Genomic DNA, 14,571 nt, shown 5'->3' with positions numbered 1-14,571 from the left:
ATATAATGTTTTAATACTGTTATATATAATATTGATAATATTTTAATACTAATATATTTAGCAAAAAAACAATTAAAACTTTCACGACTAATGTTGGTTATTATATTATTGAAATATCCAAAGAGATAAGAATACCTTATCTCTTTGGATATTTCAATACTAATCTTCGCGTTTAATCACTTTACTAGAAAACCTGGAATTCATATCCGAATGTACTATTCGTTGCAAGATAATTAAGTTGGAATTCCCCAGATTTTTAATAATATAATTATATTCGAAACTTAACTTGAAAGGGTGAAGTTATTACGAACGAAAACAATTTTTTTGTTTAGTACGTTTTTGATCGCATGCAATTTACAGCTCGTCGGTGTTTCCGCGTCTACGGCAGTAATTAGCGTCTCGAATATTTCTTTTGCTAATTATATGCAGTGCGTGAGTGATTTTTTATTCCATATACCTACGAACATATACGTACCTTTCGCTCGTGCTCGTTTTGTTGGATTGTTTGTGATGGCTTCATCATCAAGTTTTACACCGATACTGTTGCGTACAGTCAGTCTGTCTATTCACCAAGAGAGAAGACTATTGTCCTGAATGTTCACGATGCTCTGGTTTCTCAAAATCCCACAAACACTGTTCGCAACATAGTCGAAAGTTGTGCCAACATGACTGGCGTGGGAGAGTCAACTTTATATAGGTTCCTACCAGAAAGAAAAAAACACGGTATAGCTAACCCAAACACAAACGGAAACTTAAAGAGAGGGAAAAAGCCTATTGAAATTGATGAATTTGCCAAAAATGGTATTCGAAGGAAAATTCATGGTTTTTTTTTCAAAAAAAAGAAATACCAAACCTAAACAAAATTTTACAAGAAGTTAGAGACGACCCATATTTGCCTCATATCGGACGAACTAAATTGTTTCAAGTTTTAAAAGAATTAAATTTCCGGTGGGAGAAATCAGACCGAAAATCACTTTTGATTGACCGGGAGGAGAAGATGATGTTGGAGAAGAAATAATCTAAGATTCATACGAAAATTCCGGGCTGAAGAAAGGCCCATCTTCTACCAGGATGAAACGTGGGTAAACTAAGGTCATACTCTAAAAAAAATTTGCTCAGATAAAAATATATTAAGCTCCAGGCAAGCCTTTATGGAAGGTTGGTCTACTGGTATCTCCCCACCTTCTGGTAAAGGCAGTAGATTAATAATTTCTCACATTGGCAGTGAAAAAGGATTTGTTAAGCATGGTTTGTTGGAATTTCATTCCAAAAGCACTATCACGAGGAGATGACAGCTGATGTTTTCGAAGAGTATTTTGAGCAAATGATTGAACACATACCACCAAATTCAATTATAGTATTAGATAATGCACCTTATCATTCACGACTAGTAAAAAGACTTCTAACGAATGCGTGGAAGAAACAGGATATTCTTGACTGGCTGCGGAATAAGTATCTGCCTTACGAAGATGGAATGGTAAAAGCAGAACTTCTAAAAATTGCCAGGCAACACAAATCTAAGTTCAAGGAATACGTAGTTGACAAAATTTCGGAAAGGCGAAACATTACAGTCCTTAGACTTCCACCCTACCACTGCGAAATAAATCCAATTGAACTCATTTGGGCACAAATGAAAAGTTATGTGGCTAGGAAAAATACGTTATATAAAATACAAGCTGTACGTGAATTGTTATACGAGTCTTTACAACATATTACAGAACAAAACTGGAAAGATGCAGTAAGGCATGTAATAGAAGAAGAACAAAAAATGTGGGATCTTGATAATATAATTGATGCGACCGTAGAGATTATTAACCTAATTATTAACCCTCAAGACGACTCGGATTCCGAAGTTGATCCTATTTATTTTGAATTTGAATAGTTTTCTAATCGTAATTATATAAGGTAAGTAATAGTAGTTGTAATCGTAGGGTATTAAAGGGGAAAGGCGCAAAATGTCGCCTGTCAAAATCTTCAATGTGTTTTAAATGTATCCATTTTTTTTAAATCCTGAGAAAACTAAAAAGCATTTTTGAAAAATTTAAAGGCAGAATGAAATATTTTTTAGAATAAATAAAAAGTTTCTTTTGCATGCAATATTTTCAAGTAAAAATTATACTATATTTTCTCTTTTATTTTCACCCCTGTTACATAAAATAATAAAATAAACATTGTAGAAATTTTCAGGGAATTTCTGCCCTGAGTAATAATGTAATCTTTCATTCTGCGTTTAAATTCTTCAAAAATATTTATTAGTTTTCTCCGGATTCGAAAATAATGGATACATTTAAAACACATTGGAAATTTTGCCAGGCGACATTTGGCGCCTTTTTCTTTAATTAAATAAATGTATCTTTTACAAATGGCAAGAAACTTTTTATTTTTGAATAAAATAAATAAGTTTTATTAAAAAATACAATTTACAAAAGTACAATTTAAAAAATATATTTATTTAGTTCAAATAAATGTTTTAATCATATACTCTACGACACTGGTCGTTCATCTCTAACCATTCAAAATACTCCCGTAATAGGATTATAAGGTATTGTATTCCTTCAGATATAAGGTGGGTTAGTCGAAAACGTCTTAAACCGTCAGTTTTAGGTTGGTTTTTACTATTATATCGTATTACCTATCCTCACTGTATTTCAGTTTTCTAATTAGGGTTAAACTTGTAGTGAGCTATCAACAAATTGTGAACCGTGTATAACAAAATTTTTAGAAAACTAAAACTAACAAGTAGGTACCGTATAACTGTATTTTTATAACTGCATCCTAAATATGTTTCATAAAATAAATTTATCTTTGTACTAATGCATTAAGGAGTACATAATGTGGCTAAAATATTCATTTTCCGTGATCATTATTTATTTATAACATAAAACGATAATGTATTTATGTTCCCATATGCAATAAGTTGTTCCCAACACTTGTGCAGAGTACATATGTTCCCATATGTACTCTGCACAAGTTAATATCTTTTTGATCTAAATTTATTCTTATTAATCCATTTGACAGATTTGTTTATACTAAATATTTTTTATACTACAGGTATTGTTAGTGTGCCACTTATGCAGTTACCTCATATTAGTGAGTATTTATCTTTAACTTCTTCCGTCTTAATGACATCATAATATTATTTTTAAAAACAATATAATATAATTTTCTATGTGGATGTTTTATTAGTTCCTTTATTATTATTATATTATTATTTTTATTGCTATTTTGTATAAAGTAATGTCATTTTTTAACTGTGACTTAATATTCCTCTTTACGTGCTTCTCCTCTCAGAAGGCTTGCAAACCATCAAGGCAATGCGAATCTTCGAGGCCGCTACTCTGAACAGTTCTGTAGAACTGCAGTTGAATGAAGTTCTTGTTTGTTTAGCAAGAAAACTGGTCTCATAACCTCAGCTTCTTGATAACTTGACTATTTTTTTTAATTTAAATTAACACTAGCAGGGGCGGTTATTTTTACTCCAATCTGATCACAATATCTGTTCAATGTCTAGTTCTGTTCTAACTTACATTACTACAGGGGTATATAAACTAAGAACTCACTCAGTAGTGATCCTTAGGTACTAATGAGCTTATCTTATCTAACTTAATAAATACACTATGCCGCACAATGCTTTGCTTTTAAAACTTCACCCACTAAAAAGGCTTCCTCCTCTTGAGTCTTCTTGTATGGTTTGTGTTATCGAGAAGCTGAACGGTTTGGATATCACGTGTTGGAGAAATTTCTGCTTGTAACTTTTGGCGTTATATGCCCATACTGGCTTAATAATCTGGTTATACAAAAGTAATTTATTATATATTGACAACTTGGATTTTCTACCAAGCAGTTAATACATTTTTCTGTACTTGATTTTGAGTTCTTCCCATTTCTTTTTGACATGGACTTTTTATCGAAGTCCAGCATCTAGTGTAAGCAGTGTTAGCATATGGGATATGGCCCAAATATTGCAACTTTCTAATTTTGAATTTTTATAAAAAATATCTTCTTTATTGGATAGGTATTCACCATTGAAGTACCGCAGTCGTTCGGATATATTAAGTGATTTTTTAAAAGAGATTGACTTTACTTAGTAATATGACTAACCCATATGGTATAGTCTAACCCATAAATAACTATTGAACATAGTGAATCTCTTTATTTATCGCTTCACTAAGGATTAATTTTTTACTTAACCCAGCAACAACTTTCTCATCAAAATATTTTCTCCTTTGTTCGACATTATTTCTCTCTAGAAAAAGTTTATCTCGTGCGCCACTGAACATACAGTGAAATATTTTGGCTCTATTCTATTATGCGACCCTAACTTGCACGAATAGTTCTAACCGCTAGGGATAAAAAAGAAATTTATTCGGCTAAACCCCCTTATTCCGTGAGCAACATTTTAAATATTGGATTTTCTTATTAAGTTAAACAGTCTCTCTTCCAATTTTCGTTGAGGATAATTCGAATTTTTAGCATTCTGGCGATTCACTTAAGTTTTAGATGGCATTTTTTGACAAAAAACTGGATGTTTCTTTTCATTATTGTTCATCAAACACACACACACACACACACACACACACACACACACACATATATATATATATATATATATATATATATATATATATATATATATATATATATATATATATATATATATAATCAACATCATCCTTCAAGCATCTAGATTTTGGTTACAGAGCTTAACACATACGTTTCATCAAATGTAATCCATTCTTTTACTAGTAAGTACTCTTGTTGAAAACTCTTATTCCCCTTCTTTGATTAATGAATATATTTTCTCTAAGAGTTATGGTTCCTTAATTAACAATTTACCTAATTAAGGTAAATTTCAAATAGTGCAATTAATAGTATAGTTCTGAAAACAACATGGAACTCCCTTGATTACGTCAATAACCCACTTTTCTTCTCTGTCATACCTTCTCCAGTTTCAGACTTCTTCTTCTTCCTTCTTCTATGTAGACTTTTTGTTTTCAATATTAGCATCCTACATTTTTTAAATTATTGCACCATCTTTTTCTTGGTCTGCCAATACATCTTCGTCCATTTGGTGACTTATCTTGTGCTATTCGTACTATCCTATCCACTGCCATTCTACTAATGTGTTCGTTCCACTCCTGTTTCCGTTTTGTCACCCATCCACTTATGTCTTTTATATTACATGCTCTTCTTATGTTTTCGATTCTCTTCCTACCCAACAGACTTTTGGGTAGTATATAATCGTCGAAGTATTTTCATCTCTGTTGTTTCTAGTAGTCGTCTCGTTTCGTTTTAGATATGTCAAGTCTTGCTTAGCTTAAAACCTTGCTTCCTGCTTATTACTTTTTCTTCAATTTCGATTTTACATCGTAATGGGTATTTAGATGTTGTCATACATTTGGTTTTTTTCTACTGATATTATCCTATTGTATTTCTTGGCTGTTGTATTTAAGATGTGTGTTAATCTTTGGAGCTCATCTTCTGTCTCGGCGATTAATGCGGCGTCGTCTGCATAACATAATATTTGGATTTCTTTGTTCCCCATTCTGTCCTTTACGTACTACTTGTATTATTTCGTCCATTATTATATTAAAAAAAAGTGGGCTAACCGATTTACAATATCTGACTCCGCTTTGTACTAGTATACACTGTGTTAGTTTTCCATTTATCTTTGCCGGTATTCGATTATGGAAGATGTTTTCGATGGTTTGCATAATATTGATTGCTATGTTTATTTTATACAGTAGGTGTAAGACGGCTTGGACTTGGATACGATCGAAAGCCTTTGCCAGGTCTATAAAACATAGATATGCTGGGTTATTGTACTCGATGGCCTTTTCTGTGATTTGTCTTAGTACAAATACGGCGTCTACGCAGGATCTTCTGGATCTGAATCCTTGTTTTTCATCTGATAAAGTTGTTAGTTTATTGATTTTGTTGGTTAGGATTTATACCTCTATAATTGTTGGGGTCTTCTTTATCTCCTTTCTTGAACATTGGTATCATTATAATGTTCCTCCATACGTCTGGTATCTTGCAGTGCAATATTGGTTTTTGTATAAGTTTTGTCATCTCTGGGGTTATAGTTTCTCCTCCGTGTTTTAGATGCTAGTTGGTTATTCCGTCTGGTCCTGGAAACTTTCTATTTTTGAGTGAATTTATGGCTATCTCTACTTCCTGTAAACTGATTTCTATTTTGCGTCTTAATTTAGGTACGTTATTGTGTTGATTATTATTTTCCTTTCCTTTAAACAGTCTCTTCCCTTTAAACTTTCTCTTTCCCATTCGTTTGCTGGTATGTTATCGTATTGCTTCAATTCTGCCATTTCTTTTCGTTGGTTTCTTCGCCATATTTATTTCTGTGTACCGTAGAAGTCTTTTTTCATCCTGTTTCGTTTCCAAAACATCCAGTTTTAGAAAAACTTATTAAATGGTTTAGAAATATACTAGTTAGAGTTGCGATTAAGAACGCCAAAACTGTCAGTAACATGTTTTCCAAAATTCAAACTCATTTGTCTCCTTTTGAACAAATTAATGTTATTTACCACATTCCGTGTGCAGAATGTAACACTTGTTACATAGGGCAGACCGGACGATCACTTAAGAGTAGATTAACTTTACACCACAGTGATAATAGCACAATATGCTATTTTATATGAACACAAGTTTAATTTTGAAGAGGTTAAAATGTTTTGAAAAGAAAAGTATTACACTTAAGGACAGTTCTTGGAAATATGTTGTAAAGTTGAAAACCCTAATGTATTTAACAAGAGAACTGATATTAGTAACTTTCGTTCCTTAATTTTACATAATTGAACTGCACTTTTGATTAAACTTTCTCAGATTTTATATCTTTGCTTAATAATTTTGAAATTACATACTATTAGTTACATAAATAATTAATAATAAATGTATACATTATAAACTTTACAAACCTAGTCCTTGATTTGATATTGCACTCTTCGATGTTTTCCGTTTCCCCTACGAGGAGGATTTTAAGGGGAAGCCCGGGGGGAGGAGTGGCCAACTTTTTGTATCTTTTTTAGGGTCCCAACATTGACATCCTCAGCAAAATTCAGCTTGATCGTATGAATTTTATAGATCAAATCTCTGACTACTGGACTAAAATATAAGAACGCGAAAATAAATTCAACTAATATAAATGCATGACATTAGAGATTGTTTTTAGATCCTTTAATTGTCAACAAAATGTTTAGTCCACGCTACGCCGCTAGCTGTAAAAACATTTTTTTTTTAATTTTTATTTTTTATCTAAGTTTTTGCTATCTAATTTTATTTTATTGAAACTAATCTCAAAACGTCCCTTTCCCGTCCTTTCGTTACTTAACTTAGATGCTCCCAATATACTTATAACATCTATATTATTTATTTATACGCATTTCAACTTCTAAGTTTTAGTCGCCTTCATGGAAAGACGTACCTTAACAAAACAAGCAAACGCAAGCTTTCCTAAAACTTCGATCATAATTTCACTTTTGTAGTTAATTTACCAGCTGCGCGGAAGGTGCTTAATTCAATCACGAAACATATTAAGAGTACATCAAACCTAACCTGCCGACTCTATAAGTACATACTCCAAAAATAAGAAAATCTAAAGTTCATTGATTCTATAATTTATTTTGTGACGCCAGATAATCGACGGACGGATTGAAATTTTAAAATAATCTGTTCGCGGAATACTAAATATATTACAGATCCTGACTAGGCTAGAAGTAAATTGTTTTTTAGAAGCATTGATCAAGGGAGTAATGACAAAGCTCAACCAAATATGGAAAAGTTCCAACATCACTGTGTCTGAATGCTGGTCCTTGAAGGAAGTTAATAAACGCACTATAGACACATTAAAAGAAATATACTAGTAAATTGCATAGAGGAAGCCTACCAGAAAATAAAAATGGCTGTCAATGCTAATAACGCGATCGCAAGTAAAATAAAAATAAATCACAAAAACGAATATATTACGGAAGAGATACTTGATCTAATGAAGCAACACAGGCAGTACAAAATATATCAGAACCAACATCTGGACGAAAGAACGTTGTGAAGAATTGCAACCACTACAAGAAAAGGGGGAGGACAGCTTTACACTACATAAAAATGTTAAAGAAATTTCGAAAGTATACAAGAAACATTATGATAGTTGCCTGAAACTCGGGAATAATCAACGGGACTACGTACATACCCAGGAAGAACTAGCTAAAATCTGGACAGACTATGCTTCATCCCTCTTTACAGATAATAGATAGAATCTGCCTACTGAATTACTAACTTACCCTCGGAAAATTTATCCAGCCCTCCCATTTCTCGTGCCAAGGTAGAGTACGCTATAAAAGTAGCAAAATTGGGCAAGTCACCTGGACAATATGGCATTAATATGGAAGCTATAATACTGTTGGAAAATGACAACATTGAGATGCTAGTAACAATTTTCAATGCCCCATATAACACCGGCCACATTCCAAAGAATTGGCTTTATTCAACCTTTATATATTGATGCCTTAATTACAAAGAGCGGCAAAATGCAAAGACTACAAATTGTTCAGTTTAATGAGCCATAAGCTAAAATTATTTCTTTGCATTCTCCAAACAAGAATGTTCTGAAATTTGGAAGAGTTAAGGGACGAGACATAATTTGGGTTCAAAAGCGAAATGGATACACGTAAAGCAGCTTTTTGTCTGAATACGCTTATACAAAACTGCATTTCTCGATTGTGAAAAAGCGTTTGGCACCGTAAAACACGAAGCAATGATAAACATGCTACACAAAGCTAACATTGACAAGAAAGATGTAAGAGTTATCCAGAATCTCTATTGGAATCAAAAAGCACGAGTGAGGCATGAATGTTTCGCAGAGGCACTTGAAAGATTTGAGTATGGTATAAAGGTCAACGGGTACCCGATAAATAACATTCGTTACTCTGACAACGAACATGATATGAAGTTGATCTACATGTAGATTATACTCTTATCGAGCAAGTGAAAACATTCAAATACTTGGGAATAATGGTGAAGGACCAATGGGATCCTTAATAAGAAATAAAATGCCGTACCGAACAAGCAAGAGAAGCTTCTAATAAATTTAAATCACCACTGTGCAACCGCAATCTTTCCTTCAATCTCCGCTGCAGGTATGGTCCATATTAATATACAGCATGGAAACATCGATGTTAAAAATATCCTCCATTGACAAGTGGAGGCCTTCGAACTGTGGACCTTGCAAAGAATGTTCCTCATACCATGGATAGATACGGTGAGAAATGAGAACGTCTTAAGAAGTGCAAATACCAGGAGATAATTACACAACTTGATCAAGGTATGAAAAATTGAAAATCTCGGCAATATCCTGAGAGGAAAAAAATACACAATCTCTCAACTAATTATTCAAGGAAAGATTGAGGGCAAGACAGGAGTAGGTCTTAAACAAATGTCGTGACTACGGAATATAAAGAACTGGACAGGCATAAACAACACTGGCGAGCTTTTGCAAGTCGCAAAAGACAGACATCTGGTCTTTTAATTTGATGATAATTCGCCAACGCAATATAGGTGCATGGCACTATAAGAAGAAGACGCGTTTGAAATGTTTTACTCTTGAATAATGTTGCAAATGTCTTATTAGCGAAATATTGCTACCGAAAATATCACTGCTTACTTTGGTCATGTTGTGCATAAAGATCGATCTTAAAAAGCTAACATTTTAGGGAACACTGCAAGGAGCCAGAGCTCGGAGAAAACACCAACAAGATATGTGGATCACAATGCCAAAGAAATCGGAGCCCTAACCACTTTTTCTTCTTCTTTTAGTTCCATCTTCTATCGATGGTTCCAAATCATCATGGCTATGCGGACTCTGTTGACTGCCGCTCTAAAAAGTTTTGCACTACTGCATTCAAACCATTCCCTTAAGTTCTTAAGCCAGGATATTCTTCGGCTTCCCACATTTCGCTTTTCTCGGATTTTGCCTTGAATAATAAGTTGTAATAATGCGTATTTTTGCTCTCTCATCAAATGTCCTAAGGACTCAAGTTTTCGTCTTTTGATAGTTAATATTATTTCCACCTTATTTCCTATTCTTCTAGTTATTTCCACGTTTGACATTCTTTGAATCCATGATATTCGTAGCACTAACCACTAAGACACTAAATCATTGCTTCAAAGTTGCAAAAGGTAGAGAAATATGGAAACAAATCACGAAATATGATTGAGAATTAAGGGTGGCACGATGTCTGAACCGGACTCCTCCTTCTATTTCATCCAAGGCTTCTTTGAAATGGATTTAAAATACTCTGCCTATCTTTACTGCTTCTGTTCTAGTCTGACCACTTTGGAAATTTGCAAAGCTACTAGGAGCAGAACAGATTTTTAATGACTTTTAATCTCGTAACTTTCCTAAGATTTGCCGTTTTATAGCTAGTTCATTTTATCTTACGCCATGTTTGGTCCAGTTAATTTATTTGCCACTTTTACTTGTGTTCTTTCGACCAAAAAATAAATAAAGACATATTTTACTACATGTTAATTCACATAAACACATCCTTTATAACATAATTTAAAAAATGCCAAGCCCGACCCTTCAACAAACACTGCCTATCGTTCACGCAATGTTACACCAGGAAGTAACTAGATTTCCGTCATAAAGGTTGAGTTAATTTTATATACCTCTTAACACCTGCTAGAGAATTTAAATGATCAGATAGATGAAGTACTTGACATTATATAAATAACTGTTGTATCTGTGTTTTAATTCGGACTTGTGGTAATATTGTTTGGACATTGTTTGTACTAATAATATGTCAATAAACTTAGACTGTAGTATTTGTTCCGGTGAACAATGATCGATGCGTTACTTGATTAGAATATTTATTTTTTAGAAGAGTTTTGCACAGATAAATAATATTTCAGATTATTCTTTAGTTATGAGTTTTTTGTTTTTTTTTATTACATTAACACAGCCGTAGGGGGTGGTTATTATTACTTAAATCTAATCACAACATCTGATCAATGTTGTTTTGATCGATATAGTTCTGTTCTAACTTACATTACTACAGGAGTATATAAACTAAGAACTCACTCAGTTGCGTTCTTTAGGTACTAGCGAACTTATACTAAGCCGCACAATGCTCTGCTTTTAAAACTGATCACATCACCAACTCAAAAGGCTTTCCTCTTCTTCAGTCTTCTTGTATGATTTGTGTTATCAAGAAGCTGGATAACCTCGATGTTCACGGGTTGGTGAAGTATCTGCTTGTGACTTATGACAAATTTGATTATACACAGTTTGGTCCACAATCTCCATCTGTAGATCTCGCTGTTTCTGATGTACCAGGGAGCATTTACAATATTCATCGGAATATTGTTTTGAAATTTTTGTATCATAATAATATTAGTTTTACTGAAACAACCCTAGAGTTGAATACTATATGTCCCTACTGGCTTAATAGTCTGTTCATATATATATATATATATATATATATATATATATATATATATATATATATATATATATATATATTTAGGGATTCTACAGTATTCACTGCCTTCCCTCGCTCAACCGTTTCCATCTCTCTCTGTTGTTCCATTCTCCATCGTTCAGTCCTCTCTTACTCATGGCGTCGTCTACTTCGTTCCTCCAGGATTTTCGGGGTCGTCCTCTTTTCCTCCTTCCTATGGGGCTCCATTCGGTTATTTTCTTTATCCATCTGCTGTCTCTAGTTCTTCTTACATGTCCATACCACTTTAGTCTTTTTTGTTCTATATATGTTAGTATGTCTGTTTCTATTGATGTTCTTTGCTTTATTTCGTCATTACTTCTCCTATCCATTCTTGTTACTCTGCAACATCTTCGCAGGCATTCCATCTCTGTTGCTACTATCTTACTGCTGGTTTTCTTGTTTATGATCCAAGTCTGTTCATACAAAAGTAATTTATTGTATATTGACAAATTGGATTTTCTACCAAGCAGCCAGCACATTTTTCTGTATTTGATTTCGAGTTCTTCCCCTTTGTTTTTGACACGGACTTTCCATCGAAGTCCAGCATCCAGTGTAATATGGAATATCGGCATTATTGTTTCAAATTGGTATATATTGCTGAATTTCGTTTGTGAAATTTACTTATGTGTATAGATTATGTTTTATTTAATTTAATTCCCCATATCTTTGTCCAATTATTTATTTGGTTCATTGATGCTTGTAATTTACTTGCTGCATTATTGTGATCTTCGTACTGCTCAGATGGCAGTGTCATCAGCAAAGGTATAAGTTGAGTTGATTTCTGAAACAGGAATTTCGCTTGTGAATATAAGGTACAATACCAAGTGCACTTCCTTGTGGCACTCCTGCTTTGATTTCTTTAAAGGTTTGAATATGCATCTTCTTGTCTTATTCGAAATACTCTCTCTGTAATACACCATGCGCTGGAATACGTGTTGCCAACCCATATTAACTTAATTATTTTTAGTACGTAAGCAAATTGCTCGGACAGGTCGATTTTTAAAATAATTATAGTATATTATATAGCATCAATGTTTCGAACTTTACGCGATCCCTCTCAGGAACTTCCTTAGTTTGGTTATGTTGATCAATTCTTGCTCTTGCACTTTGTGTTCTGTCCATGCGATTCCGAGCATGCGATGGTAACACCACAACTCGTCACATTATTTGTTATTGTTTAGTCAATATTCTATCCGTCTATCTAGTCATCTTCGGTTAATTCTTCTTCTTCTTCTTCTTTTTTTATGTAGACATGACCCTGTCTGTTTTTCAATGTGCCTCCAGTAAGTTGTCGTTCCATCGTTTTCGTGGTCTTCCTACTGATCGTCATTCTCTTAATTCTTGAACAATTTTTATTTTAAATAAATATAAGGTTGAATGCTCGAATAAATGAACTTTGATCAGATAAAAGGCATATATCGAGCACAGTTTAATTAAATCTTGCCCAAGTACTTTCGATCCCTAGATCATCTTCAGGGGCATCTGAAATAAGCCAAGAAACGTTTTTTTATAACCAAAAGAATTGATTAACTTCGATAAAAACTCGAAGTTTTATGGTTGAAAAAAGGTTTTTATATGATTAACGTTTATAGACTTACTTCGTCAATTGTGGCCTATCCGGCAAGAACAGGATGTCATAAACATATAAATGTACATTACACTACACTTCTTCTTCTTCTCGTGCCACTCCTAGCGGAGATTGGAAATCATCATGGCCACTGCGACTTTGTTAGCAGCGCGCCTAAAAAGTTCAATCGAACTACACCCGAACCATTCACGTAGATTACGAAGCCACGATATTTTTCTTCTTCCCACACTTCTTTTGCCCTTAATTTTGCCCTGCATGATATTTCTTAAAAGTTCGTACTTTTCACCTCTCACAATGTGCCCCAAGTATTCCATCTTTCTAGTTTTTATCTCATTTAGAATTTCGCATCTTTTGTCTAAAGTTTGGAGTACTTGCGTGTTAGTGACGCGGTCCATCCATGATATTCTGAGAATGCGCCTATAGCACCACATCTCGAAAGCTTCGATGTTTTTTGTGGTCAACTGTTTTAGTGTCCAAGCCTCTACTCCATACAACAGGGTAGAAAAGACATAACACCGCAGCATTCGTATTCGTAACTTTATGTTGATATCACGATTGCAAAAGAGTTTGCGCATTCTATTAAAGACTGATCTAGCGATTTCTATTCTACATCTAATCTCTTTTGTTTGATCAGTATCGTCTGTGATCCAAGCACCTAGATATTTATAACAGGACACACGCTCAATCTATACTATACTATACACTACAAATGGACAAACAAACACTTTAAAATAATTTAAGGAAGGCTACATTACTTGAAGAAGCCGGAGACAGAATGGCTCCTGATCTAACGGAAATGTTGGGGTGACATGTGACAAATGACAACTTGGATGAGCAGTCACAATCATAGATATGTGATCTGTACCTTTTACAATTCTATGAAACTAAGTATTGACCAAAAGTCCAACTGACACTACTATAGGAGGTCACTGATGAAATATAAAATTATATAGAATATTTTTTAAGTAGATTGAATAATCCAGATCTCACACTCAAACATGTCTGTAATAATTAAGGTGTTAGTTTGAGAGCAACTGAAATAGACGAAAAGTAAGAATGCAAGAAGCGGACTAAACAATATGTTAAACAGTGGGTGGTTGACTACAATAAAATGGTCTACCATGCACTATCTGTAATGTAGAAAGGAAGAGATCTGACTATGTAATTAAAATACTAATAATTGAAAATCAAAATGGAAAGCAAAGTTTATAAATGGGGTGTAATCCAAGTAGTTCAGTTGAACCCACAGTCAATGGTATAACTATAAAATTACTATGGATGTGCTCAGTGCAGGAAGTCTAAACAGTCGAGCTGGGTCCCCTACGAGGTGAAGCTGTAATAAAGTTTTTAAAAATAGGTTTAAATTTAGTACAATTTAAATTAATTTGAGTATTAAGACAGTGAGAGTTTTCATTTGTTTCCCTTGTAATTTCCAGATCTTCCAATAAATCCAACTCCATATAGTTTTTC

At 33.6% G+C, this 14,571-nt stretch overlaps 1 protein-coding gene across 5 annotated transcripts in view; it reads left to right on the top strand.

Annotated features, from left to right (window-relative positions):
* The window catches only part of LOC140432865 (uncharacterized), a 371,379-nt gene that overhangs the window by 54,095 nt on the left and 302,713 nt on the right, over positions 1-14,571 (top strand). For 2 of the 5 annotated variants that reach the window (XM_072521009.1, XM_072521011.1), the window contains exon 2: positions 3,052-3,090. The exons of the other annotated variants lie outside the window; for them this stretch is intronic. In XM_072521009.1, coding sequence (XP_072377110.1) covers positions 3,052-3,090 — 39 coding nt within the window. The remainder of the gene's footprint in view (positions 1-3,051; positions 3,091-14,571) is intronic. 5 annotated transcript variants of the gene reach the window in all.

The sequence above is a fragment of the Diabrotica undecimpunctata genome, chromosome 1 (genome assembly GCF_040954645.1).
Source record: "Diabrotica undecimpunctata isolate CICGRU chromosome 1, icDiaUnde3, whole genome shotgun sequence".
In the NCBI taxonomy this organism is placed as follows: domain Eukaryota; kingdom Metazoa; phylum Arthropoda; class Insecta; order Coleoptera; family Chrysomelidae; genus Diabrotica; species Diabrotica undecimpunctata.
The sequence above is the reverse complement of the archived record's forward strand: the minus strand, read 5'-3'. Positions and strand labels throughout refer to the sequence as shown.